Here is a 14,957-nt window from a genome sequence, read left to right on the forward strand (position 1 = left end):
AGGACCCTGGCCCCAAGATGGCGGCGCCCAGCGAAGTGGCTGCTGCTGCCTCTGGGGAGAGCGAGGAAGGGGGCAGTGGCTTTGGATCCTGGCTAGACGGACGGTTGGAGGCGCTGGGAGTGGACCAAGCCATTTACGGCGCCTACATCCTGGGGGTCCTGCAGGAGGAAGAGGAAGAAGAGAAGCTGGACGCTCTGCAGGGTATCCTCTCTGCTTTTCTGGTAAGAAGCCCTGACATATTCCTTTAGCCTCTTGCTGGCCCCTGTCAGTACTTCGTATCCCCTTTCCCCTACCCCGTGCCCCAGAGGATTAGTGGTCTCACTTGGGAGAGGGATATTCTTCTGAGCTTTGGGCCTCGGGGGAAAGGGGTTGCTCTTAATCCACGGTTTTGGGAGCCTGAAGGTTGCAGGTGCATGGAGAGGAAAGGCTTTCCCTTATTCCTGGGAACAAGGCCCTCTCTGATGCCTGTGGGTAATCTGAGTGAGTATCTTCCAAAGGCGATGAAATGTCTAAATGAGTTTTATCATAAGCATTTAACAACCAGTTTCATTCCCATTCGTTGACAATATTCAGAAGCGGGAACTAAGTGCTTTGGGATGTCTATGCCCTTTAAGAGACAGTGTTCCCGACAAAAGCCTGCAGGAAGTACCCTCTCGGTTTCCTATTTTGGAGGTAGGTGTTCAAAAAAGGTAAGTTGGGAGTTCCCGTCGTGGCTCCAGTGGTTAACGAATCCGGCTGGGAACCATGAGGTTGCGGGTTTGATCCCTGGCCTTGCCCAGTGGGTTAAGGATTCCGCGTTGCCGTGAGCTATGGTGTAGGTCCCAGACGCGGCTCGGATCCTGGGTTGCTGTGGCTCTGGCGTAGGCCGGCGGCTACAGCTCGGATTCGACCCCTAGCCCGGGAACCTCCATATGCTGTGGGAGCGGCGCAAGAAATGGCAAAAAGACAAAAAAAAAAAAAAAAAAAAAGGCAAGTTTAGGAGTCAGAGGTCTTTTCACGCCCAGGAAGAACGGAAGGAAATATTGTACTTGATCCTTTTCTGTACTGAGAAATGTATTAATCATTGACGGGAGTAAGTGGGGGAGGAGGATAAGAGAGATCAGCGTTTTAAAGAGGGGATAAACTTGGTATTTAGCGTCTTAGGAGCAGATTCAAGAATTCAGAAATGTGTGCTTTAAACTGTGTTTAATCGGTCATCACTTTACAACCTGATCATTTCTGTTGCCTTCATCTCCCACTTACACTTACTTGGTGACAGTGCATTTCATTGATTGGTCACATGGTTGAAATATAACACGGGTGCAGCTGTCCCAGGTCTTCCTGGCAAGAGCCCCCTTTTAGTTCCAGAGGCTGCTCTGGTGAGATTGACTTACAAATGGGAAAGCCTTAACACAGCCTTGTGATGCAGCTCATAAATTCAGTGGAAATTCAATACAGCGGAATAAATTCTTTTCTTCAACCCTTGCATTGTGAGTCGTAGGGGAAAAGAGTAGGAGGCAAACAATTTAAGTTAGTTTTTAAAAACTTTCCACTGAGGGAGTTCCCTTCCTGGCTCAGTGGTTAATGCATCTACAAACCATGAGGGTGTGTGTTCGATCCCTGGCCTTGCTCAGTGGGTTAAGGATCCAGCGTTGCCGTGAGCTGTCGTGTAGACCCCTAGCCTGGGAACCTCCATATGCCATCATGTGGCCCTAAAAAGCAAAAAAAAAAAAAAAAAAAAAAGATTCAAGCATACTAAGATTAAAGTAACAGTTGGGGGTAAATAATAGTAAACAGAAGCATCTATCATCCTTCTCTTTATTCCTTCTAATTGCACTTGCACAGATTGTTTGATTGATTTATTCATCAAATTCTTATTGATGGATGACTCTCTGCCGGGCACTGCCCTAAGTACTTGGGGTACCTTGGGGAACAAAGCAGACAGAAATCCCTGCCCTCAAGGGGTTATATTCCAATAGGGAAAAACATGTTCCAATAGAAAGAGAAGGACTGACCTGAGTCGGTGGGAATCCTTTTCCCTGGAGCTTGGCAGGATGGTCTGGGTGCCTTTTGCCCAGCAGGTGTGGATGCTGTGACTCACACACAGGATTACTCCCGTGTTGGGAGCCTCAGAACAGAAACATAATCTCTATTCTATGGCTGCCAAACCCTTTCTTCTCATCACCAGCAGGGAGAGGTCTGCCCTCTGCATAGAATTTGTTCCGGTTGAGGGCTCTCAGGAAATTAATTGATCTACTTTTCCAACCAGGAAGAAGATTCCCTCCTGAACATCTGCAAGGAGATTGTGGAACGATGGTCGGAAACTCAGAATGTTACCACTAAAGTGAAAAAAGAAGGTGGGTTTTTAGGTCTAACCTCCAAAAACCTACTGTGAAGCTGTCAGGGAGAGTTTTTAGTTTTCTCCATTAGATCCTATTTTTCCGTAAGATAAATTAAAGTGGTAAACAGCCAGCAGCTTACTGTAACTTTTTAGCTGGATGTTGGTTTTCTTTTCTTTTTTTTTTAAAACTTTTTTCCACTTCAGCTGACCATGATTATCTTCATTGCACTATTTGCTTTTGCCTTTTTCATTCCCCTTTCCACTCCCCCTTGTAGAGTCGCTTGGCAGGTATAGGGTCAACTATATTTTCCCACCTTTTTCGTATTCTCATTTCATAACACAAATTATGATTGGTCTTTTGCTTTATTCAGCCAAACCCTTCACTCTTTAACATGAAAGAGAAATGGATTAATATACTCACCATTAAGATGACAAGTCAGCTGCAGAAGCTCAAAGAATAATTCCAAATTTAAATAGAATTTATTCTAAGTTATCTACAAGTTGATTTTCAGTCTTGGCTGTACGCTAGAATTGCTTGATGTATGTTTAAAAGTGCCAGTGCCTGGGCCACACCATGGACCAATTATATAAACATTTTTGGGGTAGGGCCTCAGGCATTTGCTATTTTTTAAAAAAAAGATCCCTTAGATTATTCTAATATGCAGCCAGGCATGAGAATTACTCCTTGACACCACTGCCTCCTTTCTTTGAGAATGGAAAAGTTAACAGATAATTTTATTTGAAAATAATCTAAGAATTGCACCTGACATATTTTCAACCTGGAGGAGACCAGCTTAAGTTGATGCTAGATTCTGGGAGTTCCCATCGTGGCTCAGAAGGAATGAATCTGACTAGCATCCGTGAGGACTTGGGTTCAATCCTTGGCCTTTCTCAGTGGGTTGAGGATGGGGTCGCAGACGTGGCTTGGATCCCGTGTTGCTGTGGCTGTGGCGCAGGCCAGCAGCTACAGCTCTGATTCAACTCCTAGCCTGGGAACCTTCATATGCTGTGGGTGTGGCCCTAAAAAGACAAAAAATTAAAAAAAAAAGTTGATGCTAGAATCCTTCTTTTAGTTTCTGGGTTGAAGGGGAAGAAACTTCCATGTTTGGATACTTGATTTTCTATAGTTCTAATGTGCTTTTCACCCTTTTTTTTTTTTTTTTTAAAGCAGCAGAATTTCAGTACATAAAGCAAGTAAAAGCAGGGTTGCTCTGATTGAAGATGGATACGAGGCCTAAAACCCTCCTTGCCTTTCTTGCTGGCCCCCGAGGCACCTCCTTTGAACCACAGGGCTCTAAGGAGTCAGCAGAAGCCATTGCCTTTACTTCAGGCCCCGCCAGGCTGGGCTGGTGCTTCGGTGAGCGTTTCCTCTCACGTACAACCTTGTTGTCCCTCCTTTCCGCCCCCCACCAGATGAGGTCCAGGCCATCGCCACCCTCATTGAGAAGCAGGCGCAGATCGTGGTGAAGCCCAGGATGGTGTCAGAAGAGGAGAAGCAGAGGAAAGCCGCACTCCTGGCCCAGTATGCTGACGTGACAGACGAAGAGGAATATCCTTTCCGGAGCCTGGGCGCCATTCCCTGAGGCTCAAGACAGAAGCGTTTGCTAGTTTGCAGTGAGCTCTGGGAAGTTGCCAGTCCCCCCGTGGAGCTTAATTTTCTCCCCTAAAGTGGCAGTGATCTATGAGGAATGATGTGTGAGGGATGATATTGGAATGGTTGATAATAGACTTACATTTTTCAAGACAAAATCATTATGTCCCTAGAAACTTTGGGGCAAAACAAATAAAATGCCTAATGGACCATTTTTATTGTATTTTCAGAGAATAAGATATAGCTGTGTTTTTGTTTTGTTTCGTTTTTTAAATCGAAGTTTAGCTGATTTACGATGATGATTCTTTTTTTTGGTCTTTTTTAGGGCCGCACCTGAGGCATGTGGAGGTTCCCAGGCTAGGGGTCGAACTGGAGCTACAGCTGCCAGCCTTCACCACAGCCACAGCAATTCAGGATCTGAGCTGAGTCTGCAACCTACACCACAGCTCACGGCAGCGTCTTAAGTGGGATCCTTAACCCACTGAGCGAGGCCAGGGATGAAACCCGCCTCCTCATGGATACTAGTCATTTCCACTATGCCACAACTGGAACTCCCTGATTCTTTATAATACTTTTCTAGGTACAGTATTCTATGTATAATCAATCCATGTTTATATTTGTTCACAGTTGATAAGGAAATTGAGGCAATAAGAGGTAAGTGGGTAATTAGAGACTTTCATAGAATTAATAGCAAAACCAGGGCTAGATCCCAGATTTGAATTTGGGTTCCAAATTTAAGCATTTTCATGTGAATCTTTTTTTTTTTTTTTAATATTCCAGTGACCGTATGGTTAATAAAAACTGAAACTGAATCCCCAAAGCAGTACCAGAATAAACCTGGAATTTGAGTGGGGACTGTGTTAAGAAGGTGTTGCTTGTAGGAGCAGGTCTGGTTCCCTGAGAGTCTGACTTTTGTTTAGGGAGCGCTTAGCTTACTGAGCCTATTTGAATGGAGTGGATGTCATACCAGAAATGCCAGCTGCCTGATCACTAGGTTAGGACAGAATTCATAGGCTCTTTTGGGCCAACTTCTCTTCTGATTTTTCTTGCTAGGTTTGGCAGAGCTATGGGTCCAAGTATAAAATCTCATTTCTTGGATTAGAAAAGATCGTTTTAAGCAGTGGTTCTGGGAGTTCCCATCGTGGCGCAGTGGTTAACGAATCTGACTAGGAACCATGAGGTTGCGGGTTCGATCCCTGCCCTTGCTCAGTGGGTTAACGATCCGGCGTTGCCGTGAGCTGTGGTGTAGGTTGCAGATGCGGCTCGGATCCCGAGTTGCTGTGGCTCTGGCATAGGCTGGCAGCTACAGCTCCGATTGAACTCCTAGCCTGGGAACCTCCATATGCCGCGGGAGTGGCCCAAGAAATAGCAAAAAAAAAAAAAATAAGCAGTGGTTCTCCTGAGGTTCTGATTTAGTAGATCCAGAGTAGGCCCAAGAATGTGCATTTCTCACACGTTCTCGGAGTTCGGGGAACCATACTTTTCGAACTGTTGTTGGTTTGTTTCCTTCCTTCCTTCTTCTTTTCCTTTCTTCCTTTCTTTTCCCCTTCCTCCCTCCCTCCCTTTCTCCATGCCTGCGGCATGCAGTGGTTCCCAGGCCAGGGACTGAACCTGCGCCACAGCAGCAACCTGAACCACAGCTGTGACAATGGCAGATCCTTAACTTGCTGAGCCACCAGGGAGCTCTGAGAACCACTGTTTCAGAGGTCATCTCGCCATCTCCTGGTCCCCAGGTAGTGTGGCAGTCCACTCAGACCAGCTTAAGTTTCTTTTCCGCCTCTGACAGATAAAGATCTTACAGGAGCTCTGAACTATCTTCCCCAAGTTGAGATTTCTAAAGATGACTCTCCTGAGTTTACCATCACATCCCTGACAGAGTCCTTCCATCCAGCGTGCTTTTTCCTACCCATCGGCTTATTCACTTTTTCTGGTGTTGGGTTGGGATGTGCTAACCTTTGTTTTCCATCCGACTTTCCTTAACATCACTCACGGAAGCAGATGAGAAGGATGATTCAGGTGCCTCCACGATGAACCTTGGTTCTGACAAATGTATCCTTCTCTTGTGTCCACTTCCATGTGTTTCTCCACAGAATCTTCCCGTGGGTCCGTTTTTATTTTACTGTTGTTGCTGGGGACTCCCTTTACCGCCAAGAACACGTCAGGCCGGCATTGTGAGCCCCAGTCCTAGGACAGCCCTAAAGAGTCAGGTTAGCAAGAATTTTTCCCTGAGGAAAATATGGTAACGTGAACTGTGAAGGGGTTAGTTTGGAGAAAGGATTTCTAGGGGAAAATAAGACTCTCTTCGTCCCCATACATAGCACTGGGTTTCCCAGCGCTGTGGAGAAATTAGAATAATATTGCAGTGTTGGTCTTTGTCCTCAAAGACCTTATAGTTTATTGGAAAGAGAATACAAACACTGAGTACTTTAAGCTAAAAATGTGGACAGATTGAATTGTGCTGAGGAAAGTCCCTACTAAGAGAATCACTGAGAAGCTTCAGTAATGCCGAAGGTGATGAGTATGGTGGGGAGACAATTTATTTTAAAGCACTAAAGCAGGAAAAAAATTATGTTTTAAGAGTAAAGAGGAGCTTGTCTGGTAGTAACAGGTTTTGATTCATAAGAAATGAAGGGTAGAATTTTGCACTAGGTATTTTAATAACTGGTTAGATTTCTTTAGTACATGATTTTCACTTAAGCTGTAGTGTTTAGGAAAAAAAAGCAAATTGATAAAAGTTTAGTAAGGTTAAAGAACTTAATTATTTCTTTCGAGCATTTTAATAATGCCAAGTACATAAAAATTTTGCCATTTACATTAATTTTCTAGCCATTAAAACTAGCCTAGATGCTCCAACAGTATTCTGCCAGTGAATACTTATTCTAGAATGAAATTTCATTTTCATAAAATATTTAATATTCAGATTTAGATAAATCTGAACGAGTCTTTTTTTTTTTTTTTTTTTTTTGGTCTTTTTGCCATTTCTTGGGCCGCTCCCGCGGCATATGGAGGTTCCCAGGCTAGGGGTCCAATCGGAGCTGTAGCCACCGGCCTACACCACAGCCACAGCAACGCAGGATCCGAGCTGTGTCTGCAACCCACACCATAGCTCATGGCAACGCCGGATCCTTAACCCACTGAGCAAGGCCAGGGATCGAACCTGCAAGCTCATGGTTCCTAGTCGGATTCGTTAACCACTGCGCCACAACGGGAACTCCTCTTATTTTTATTTTATGTTTTTATGGCCACATCTGTGGCATATGGAAGTTCCCGGGGTAGGGGTCAAATTGCAGCTGCAGCTGCTGACCTATGCCACAGCCATGGCAACCTGGGATCTTTAACCCACTGAGCAAGGCCAGGGATTGAACCTGTGTCCTCATGGAGGGAGTCTATGCCAGGTTCTTAACCCACTGAGCCACAAGGAACTCTAGGATTTTTATTCTCAGGTTTAGTTTTAAACTTTAGTTAGGGTAATTTTAGGATTTCCTGGTAGACAAAAGATAAACATAAGAGTTTTTTTAAGACCAGAGATAGGTAGAGAGTATTCAAGACTCTGCATGTAGAGAGACGACAGCAAGAATGAGGAAAGAGAGCGGTAGCTGAGACCTGTGTGACCTCAGCCGTCATCCCTTAACTCACCTCTAGCTCTCTTCCGAAACACCAATGTGGAAGACGTTCTCAATGCCCGAAAACTGGAGCGGGACTCGCTTCGGGATGAGTCCCAAAGGAAGAAGGAGCAGGACAAGCTGCAGAGGGAGAGGGACAAACTAGCCAAGCAGGAGCGCAAGGAAAAGGAAAAGAAAAGGACACAAAGAGGGGAGCGAAAGCGATAACCTTGGTCCACTCTTTCTCCTCGTGGACTTGGTCAAAGGGAGAACTGGTTGTGCACGTGTGTATTTAAGAGAAATGAGAGAACATCGCAAAGTGGTTTCCCAAGGCATCTCCCCTTTTGTTTACATGGTGAAGAGGAAAGTCACAAACACTTCTAATTATAAAATGTGCCATGTCTCTGTGGTGTGGTAATCAGATTATTGTAGTTGATGTCTGTACCAAAGATCTGGAATGTGGGCAACTTTTGTATTTTAACACTGAAGCCCTGTACTCCTTTTGCCCACTTTAAAAAGTCTTCCCTGGGAATTCCCATTGTGGCGCAGCGGAAATGAATCCAACTAGGAACCATGAGGTGGCAGGTTCGATCCCTGGCCTCGCTCAGTGGGTTGGGGATCCGGTGTTGCCGTGAGCTGTGGTGTAGGTTGCAGATGGGGCTCAGGTCTGGCATTGCTGTGTCTCTGTCGTAGGCCAGCCGCTGTCGCTCCGACTGGACCCCTAGCCTGGGAACCTCTATATGCCATGGGTGTGGCCCTAAAAAGACAAAAAAAAAAAAAAAAAAAAAGTTTTCCCTCACATTGGATAAACAGGAATATTCAGAAAGCTGAAGGTTTTTATCCTGAAGGAGCAGAATCATGACCACTCCCTCCCTGAGATGAAATCTAGGAGTGTTGATTGCTTTGGAAGTAGTGTTCACCCCTAAATGTATTGTTTTATGGCTGAAATAGGAAGCTAAGGAAGAGCCCTACCTGGATCAGATTTTATGTCACATGGCAACAAATAAGGAAGATGAAATTATTTAGTGGATGTCCTACATTTGAGGTTTTTTTTTTTTTTTTTTTTTTTTTTTTTTAAATAAAGTTTCAGCCTATGGTAGGAAACAAAGTGTCTTTTAAATAGAGGTAGTTATATATTTTTTTCCTTATCTAGGCTGTGATTTTAAAGAAGGATGTGTCAGTATTGACTAAAGATATTACTGTTAGCTAGATTCATTTTTATAATCATGAATCCTCTTGAGTGCTAGTAGAGATTTTAATCCTGATCTGCCCTGAAACATATGCGTATAAAGACCTGATAATTACAGGTTTAGAAACCCTTTTAAGGAAGAAACACTGGAAATCTCTGCTAACACAAAGATATTTAAAGGTGTACATAGTAGGTGCTCAACAAATTTATTGAATGAGCGAGTGAATGGAAAAAACTGCTTGGGAGAGTCCAAAGTGAGCAGGAATTCTCCATTTCTACTTTTGTCACAAGCCACATTTGGTTGTAAATAGGCCTTTTTCTACTTCCAGGCAGCAGACTGTCAAGAAGCCTGAAGAGAGCAATTTCTCTGACAAGACAGAGTAGCTACTTTTTACCAGGGGTGGGCAATGCGTTGGCAACCAAATTTGGCCTAGTCTGTTTGGTATGGTGCAAGCTAACAATGGACTTTACATTTTTAAAGGGTTGTAAAAGAATATGTGACAGAGACCTTATGTGACCTATAAAGCCTAAAATATTTACTACCTGGCTCTTTGGAGATAATGTTTGCTGACCTCTGTTTTATACCATTAACTATGAGATTAACAAAAATTTTTACCTTTTTGCAGAAGGTAAAAAGCATGGTGAAGGAGAAGATGTGTCACTTTTCTACACTCCTAGAACCGTGGCATTGCAAAAGTTTTTAAAAATAACCACCTTTTTAGAAAATAAACTATTTAAATCACTGTCTTCTGATTTGTTCTGATGCCTTCCAGCTGGAAGTGAATTCTGTGTGGATAGGAATGTGTTGAATTTTACTTATGTTTTGATTAGTCCAATAATCTTTTCTGCTAGTAGAGCATCTTCCTGGAGTAAATTTTCTGCCTCAGTTTTCCTTTCTGTTAGGTTGGATATTAGGAGATCAGCCAGTAAACTGGCTTTGAAGTCTGAAGTACTGTTGTAGTTTTAGTTTTATATGTGTCAGTGGCAATAGGCTGTGGCTATAACTAGCATATGAGAGCAAGCCTGTTTTAATAACCCTTATTTTAGATTTTTGGTTTGTTCTCACCTGGATTTTGGTCTTTGAAGCAGAGTCAAATTATGTCTATAGACCCTTGAAGGGTACTGGTTTCAATTTGTCCTAATAGTAGGCAACTCTTTTTTCTGGGACTCTCATATAGGTTATAGTTAAGTGTACACTTGAACCAATGTTTAAATAGAAAAAAAGGATCAGCTCATTAGGCTTTGAGTAAGGTTATCCACTTAACTCAGGTTCATGTCTAAAATTCAATACTGCAAAAGGCAAATTTTAAACAACCACGTTTTCTATAGTATGATTAACATTTTAGGCCAAGTTTGAGATTTCAGTCATAACCATTCCAATCTTCTAAAACTTTATACCAGATTATTCAAGTGGGAAAGAAACTGATTTAATTCAAGGTATATAATTTTCAACCACCTTTATGTAAATTACTTTTTCTATTTAAAAAGTTGAGTATGCCAAATTCTTTTGGATTAGAAGTGATGGGAGCATCAGTTTTGTATTTCACTGTAAATTTGATATAAATTTTATAACATTTTCATAGGTTGTTATTCAGAAGTACAATACATAAGAACCATCCATTAGAAGGTTCACAATAAAAAAGGACAACCAACTAATTTGAGAGTTATACAAGGTGACATGATAAGCAAAATTTCAAAGAATTTTTGTGTTTGTTTCATTTCTGACCACTGTCATGTAAAAGGTTCTCCAGAACTTTTATTCTGGTTTGCCTGGATTAGCATAAAGGCAGAACAAAAATTTCATATTTGAAGAGGGTCAGATTAGATTCAAGGATGTGTGAATGGCATTGTTTTATTATCTATCAACATTATTACTTATGTGTTAATAATAAAATTTAAAACCTAGCACCAGTTCATATCAGTTAAGTGAAATTTGGTTTTCTGATATGAGTGACTCTTAAGGTTAGAAACTAATACCAACATGTAAAAAAAAAAAAGAAACTAAATATTTTCAACAAAGTAATTTATTTTTCCTGAGAGACTGAATTCAGTACAATATTTGTTTTGGTAACATCCAACATGTCTTATATCAAACTTAACCACTTTCTATGCAGTGACTGTGGTGGGATGATCTATTTTATTTGACTACCCTTAATGTAATTCATTTGGATAGTTCTAAGGCACTTCAGTGATCAAAATGTTTCTCCCTACAGTTATTCCTGCATTCTCAATCAGTTTCTTCCGCACATCATCTAAAGAAAAATTATGTGGTGTGATTACACTCCTTTTTTTTAATACCAGGATTTCTAAAACTAGGAAAAACACCAACATCTGAAACATTAGTGTTTCTAGTCAAAGATAGTTCAATTAAATTTCATCAGTACATTATATTATAGTTTAACTCATGCTAGAAATGTTAAAACCCAAGGTCTTCTGAGTCACATAATGCCAACATTTCATATTAATGAATAAATTACTCGGGTTCCATACAAAGATATTTAAGTGATGAGAAACAGAAAAAGCCAAGCTTTCAAGAGCCCTTTTAAGAAAATATAGAAACAAACTAATGAACACAACTACACAAAATATACACTAACGAATTGCAAACTAAACTAGTTAAAGATTAACCTTAAAAAAATATATTTTAGAACTTCGTGATACCCTCATAAAAGGCAGTAAACTAAGGGTATTAAAACAATAGTCATTATTTTAGTTACTGTGTATCAAGTCTAAAAGATCCAGATAAAGGAAATGTTTTGTTTTGATTCAATTAAAATACTTTAAAACTGGAAATATTTAATAATTGATAGTATAATTAAATTTTAAAGAATATACACAAATGATTTGAACAGGTTTTATATTCAGTAACTTGCATGGTTTTTACCCTGGCACTTTTATCACTAATTTAGGAGAATCAGATGCATTTCCCTCCATATACGTAGGCACTAAGATTTCAAATTTATAAATATGGTAGTATTTTAAATATTAAATTTTTACATGAATATTGGGTTCATTCTTATTTTCCTTTGTTCCCTAGGTATTATCCAGTTTTGTAAGGAAAACACTTTTATATCACAATCAAAACTTGTCTTGGTTACTAGACTGTAGCCATAATTGGGTTACAGTTGCTTCGATTCATTATTTGGAATTATACTTACTAAGGCAGACCTAAATGAAACTTATCTTCTAGAATAATTTCACATTTGCATTTACCTGCACTGCAGAATGGGTTTCAGCAATATATTAGCTGTTAGGAAATATTTAATTTACTTAAACTTGTTATCTCTGACTACCTGGAACTCCTAGAGTAGTCAACTTTACCTTTGAGTTCACTTTAAACTGTCTGATTCATTCCAAACAGAGGATTTTTTAAATAGAAGTTAGACTTCATTAAGGTATTAACTTTAAATCTGAAGGAAAGTTAATGTACTAAAATTTTCAAGTTTGACAAGTTCATTAAAATTTTTTAGCATGTCTTGATACATTTACTTATCAGCTTTTTATTCTTCTTTCTGCTGGCATTTCCTTAACGTTTGTTTGCTTCACTTCTCTGGTTGATTGAATTGCTACTATTTAGGCTTTCATGGACTTTATCTTCACAGTTCACTATATCTTGTAAAGCCTTTTCCGCATCTGTTTGGCCAGCTGTACTGGCTGTTTTGGGCAAGGTCATCTGCAGTGCACACCACAGGGTCGTGCGTGCTTTCCGAGTAGCCACACACATCTCTTTAATTGCTGAAGCAAGGGCAAAAACATCTGTAAAAGAAAAATTGGGGGTCAGTTCAAATTAGATATCATTTAAGTACCCTATAACTCTCACAAAATCCAGTGCTGTACTACTAAATGATTAAACATTGTGGTTTTTTTTTTTTGTTTGTTTGTTTGTTTTTGTTTTTTGTCTTTTTGCCATTACTTGGGCTGCTCCCATGGCATATGGAGGTTCCCAGGCTAGGGGTCCAATCAGAGCTGTAGCCGCTGGCCTACACCAGAGCCACAGCAACGCAGGATCCGAGCTGCGTCTGCAACCTACACCACAGCTCACGGCAACACTGGATCCTTAACCCACTGAGCAAGGGCAGGGATCGAACCCGCAACTTCATGGTTCCTAGTCGGATTCGTTAACCATTGAGCCACGACAGGAATTCCAAACATTGTTTTTATGAAAGAAGGATGGTTACTGGATTTCCTGCTATGTGATGCAGTGGCTTAAGAATCTGACTGCAGTAGCTCAGGTTTGCTGTAAGTTAAAGAATCTGGCGTTGCCTATGGACTGAGTTAACCAAAGTACTTGACTTAATATATAAAAGTGTTGATACTTGTATTTATTTCTGACCAGTATGACCATGACTGCTTTGGATAAAACATAGACTTCAACACAGTTATTATAATTAAATGGGTAAAATTAGCAAAATAGATCAAAGTAATTTTGGAGTAAATTATGTGGGCATGATTTAACAATTCATTCTTTAGATGATGTAAATATTAGAAATCCAACCATTCAACCTCAGAATCTGATTTTATTAAAAAATTTTTTATGAAGCGTAATTAGTTTATGTTTTGTCAGTTTCTAGTGTACAGCAAAGTGATTCAGTTATAGATATGTGTGTATATAAATATGTATATATTCTTTTCCATTACGGTTTATTATAGGATATTGAATGCAGTTCCCTGTGCTATACAGTAGGACCTTGTTGTTTATCTATTTTATATATAGTAGTTGGTATCTGCTAATCCCCAGACTAATTTATTGCTCCCCCATCCCCCTTCCCCTTTGATAACCATAAGTCTATTTTCTATGTCTGTGAGTCTGTTTTGTAAATAAGTTCATTTATAACGTATTTTAGAAAATTTGATTTTATTAACATTCAAGTTATCTCAGTGTCCTATCAAAAGAATACACATTAATATGTGTACCTCTGTCATCTTGGCATCTAGGAACTCCTTGCCTTTGTCGATTTGAAGCATTAACAATTTCATCCTTTCTACGTGACTGTACGATGTGAATGGACTCCAAGTGTCTATCAAGAGCTGTAGAGATATTGGCATGGAGGGGAGAGCTTCGAAGACGTTCCATTTTGCCTAGTAAAGTCACAACCTGAGGGAAACATTTTAAATTTTGATGAGGCATGTAACCACATTACCATCATTAACTTAAGTAAAAACAAATCTTCAATGAAGCAGAATAGAGATGAAAGCAATAATATTCATTCAATAAATAACTGAATGCTTACTGTGTCCTGTCACTGTGCTAGGAGAAACAAAGATGGAAAGTCAGTCTTTTGTACCTACTTGCATATGTTAATTCTAAAAGCTTTAAGGGTAATCCTTACTAGGAAGTATAAGCAACAATGAAAGAATCAAACATTCAAATATTTCCATGTTATTAAGTGTAAATTTAAGATCCAACACTGTTTTTGGCAAGTAAGAGAACGGCCTGCAAATAGAGCATTATAAGGAGTAATTGTATTCTAAAGAAAAAAAATTGAGCTAAAAGGGAGAAGCTCAAGAATGATTAATCTTGGACTTCAGCAAGTCCTTTCTGGGCCCTCCAGTGTTTTCCTTTTGGAAATCAGAAATAGTACTGGATAGCAGTAGTTTGAGGGGTCCATAATCCAGAAAGTACTGAGTTAAATTTTTTTTTTTTTTTAATATTTTTAGGGCTGCACCTGCAGCATGTAGAGGTTCCTAGGCTAGGGGTCAAATTAGAGCTGTAGCCCCTGGCCTACACCACAGCCACAGCAACACAGGATCCAAGCCACATCTTCGACCTACACCACAGCTCATGGCAACGCCAGATGCTTAACCCACTGAGCGAGGCCAGGTATCGAACCTGAGTCCTCATGGATGCTAGTCAGACTGTTTCCACTGAGCCATGATGGGAACTCCTAAATTTATGCTGGAATAATAAAAAATAAATTCTATAACTGTCAAAATTGCTAAGAAAAATTAGGAAGTCACAATCTTCTGGTTAATAAAGCTTGAAAAAGGGCACTGTTTATATTGGATTAGTTAAGGGGAGTACGTCTTATAGTTGTATATGCCTAACTTGTTTCAAATTCTAAACTTGGAAGGTGTAAGGAAAGAGAACTTTTTTGAGTAAGATTTGAACATCAGTTACAGTAATTGCCTTTGGGAGCTAAATGATTTAAAATTCACATAAGAACTTGGTATTCAGTGACTGGGAAGAGTACAAAAATACCTCTCAATAAGCTAATCGCACCTGAATGAATGCCTCTAATCTCACACTCCTATCAA

At 40.3% G+C, this 14,957-nt stretch overlaps 2 protein-coding genes across 5 annotated transcripts in view; one reads left to right on the top strand and one right to left on the bottom strand.

Annotated features, from left to right (window-relative positions):
• CCDC43 (coiled-coil domain containing 43) lies at positions 1–13,932 on the top strand. Of its 2 annotated transcripts, none has more exons than XM_084984442.1 (5): positions 1–221; positions 2,249–2,336; positions 3,734–3,869; positions 5,902–6,118; positions 13,638–13,932. In XM_084984442.1, exons 1-5 carry the CDS (start codon positions 18–20, stop codon positions 13,668–13,670), a joined length of 678 nt encoding a protein of 225 aa, XP_084840568.1. In that variant the 5' UTR covers positions 1–17; the 3' UTR covers positions 13,671–13,932. The 2 variants fall into 2 exon arrangements, with proteins under 2 accessions (XP_084840568.1, XP_003131396.3); XM_003131348.5 differs by lacking the exon at positions 13,638–13,932 and adding an exon at positions 7,554–9,445 and having other exon boundaries at positions 5,902–5,960.
• MEIOC (meiosis specific with coiled-coil domain) overlaps positions 10,711–14,957 on the bottom strand; it is a 20,928-nt gene continuing 16,681 nt past the window's right edge. For all 3 annotated transcript variants that reach the window (XM_084984317.1, XM_084984316.1, XM_084984315.1), the window contains exons 7-8: positions 13,617–13,797; positions 10,711–12,458 (exon numbers count right to left, since the gene is read on the bottom strand). In XM_084984317.1, the coding sequence (XP_084840443.1) occupies positions 12,229–12,458; positions 13,617–13,797 (411 nt within the window). In that variant the 3' untranslated portion in view covers positions 10,711–12,228. The remainder of the gene's footprint in view (positions 12,459–13,616; positions 13,798–14,957) is intronic.

Source organism: Sus scrofa, chromosome 12 (assembly GCF_054392235.1).
Source record: "Sus scrofa isolate SSC_HxYL_T2T_F1_AM1 chromosome 12, Sscrofa_HxYL_maternal_Yorkshire_Landrace_v2.0, whole genome shotgun sequence".
In the NCBI taxonomy this organism is placed as follows: domain Eukaryota; kingdom Metazoa; phylum Chordata; class Mammalia; order Artiodactyla; family Suidae; genus Sus; species Sus scrofa.

Bases quoted from the DNA above. Each gene is read 5' to 3' on its own strand.
- CCDC43 (XM_084984442.1), top strand. From the start codon at position 18: ATGGCGGCGCCCAGCGAAGTGGCTGCTGCTGCCTCTGGGGAGAGCGAG. The intron at 222-2,248 runs GTAAGAAGCCCT...TTTTCCAACCAG, and splicing joins GTATCCTCTCTGCTTTTCTG to GAAGAAGATTCCCTCCTGAA. The intron at 6,119-13,637 runs GTTAGCAAGAAT...CTTGGCATCTAG, and splicing joins GGACAGCCCTAAAGAGTCAG to GAACTCCTTGCCTTTGTCGA.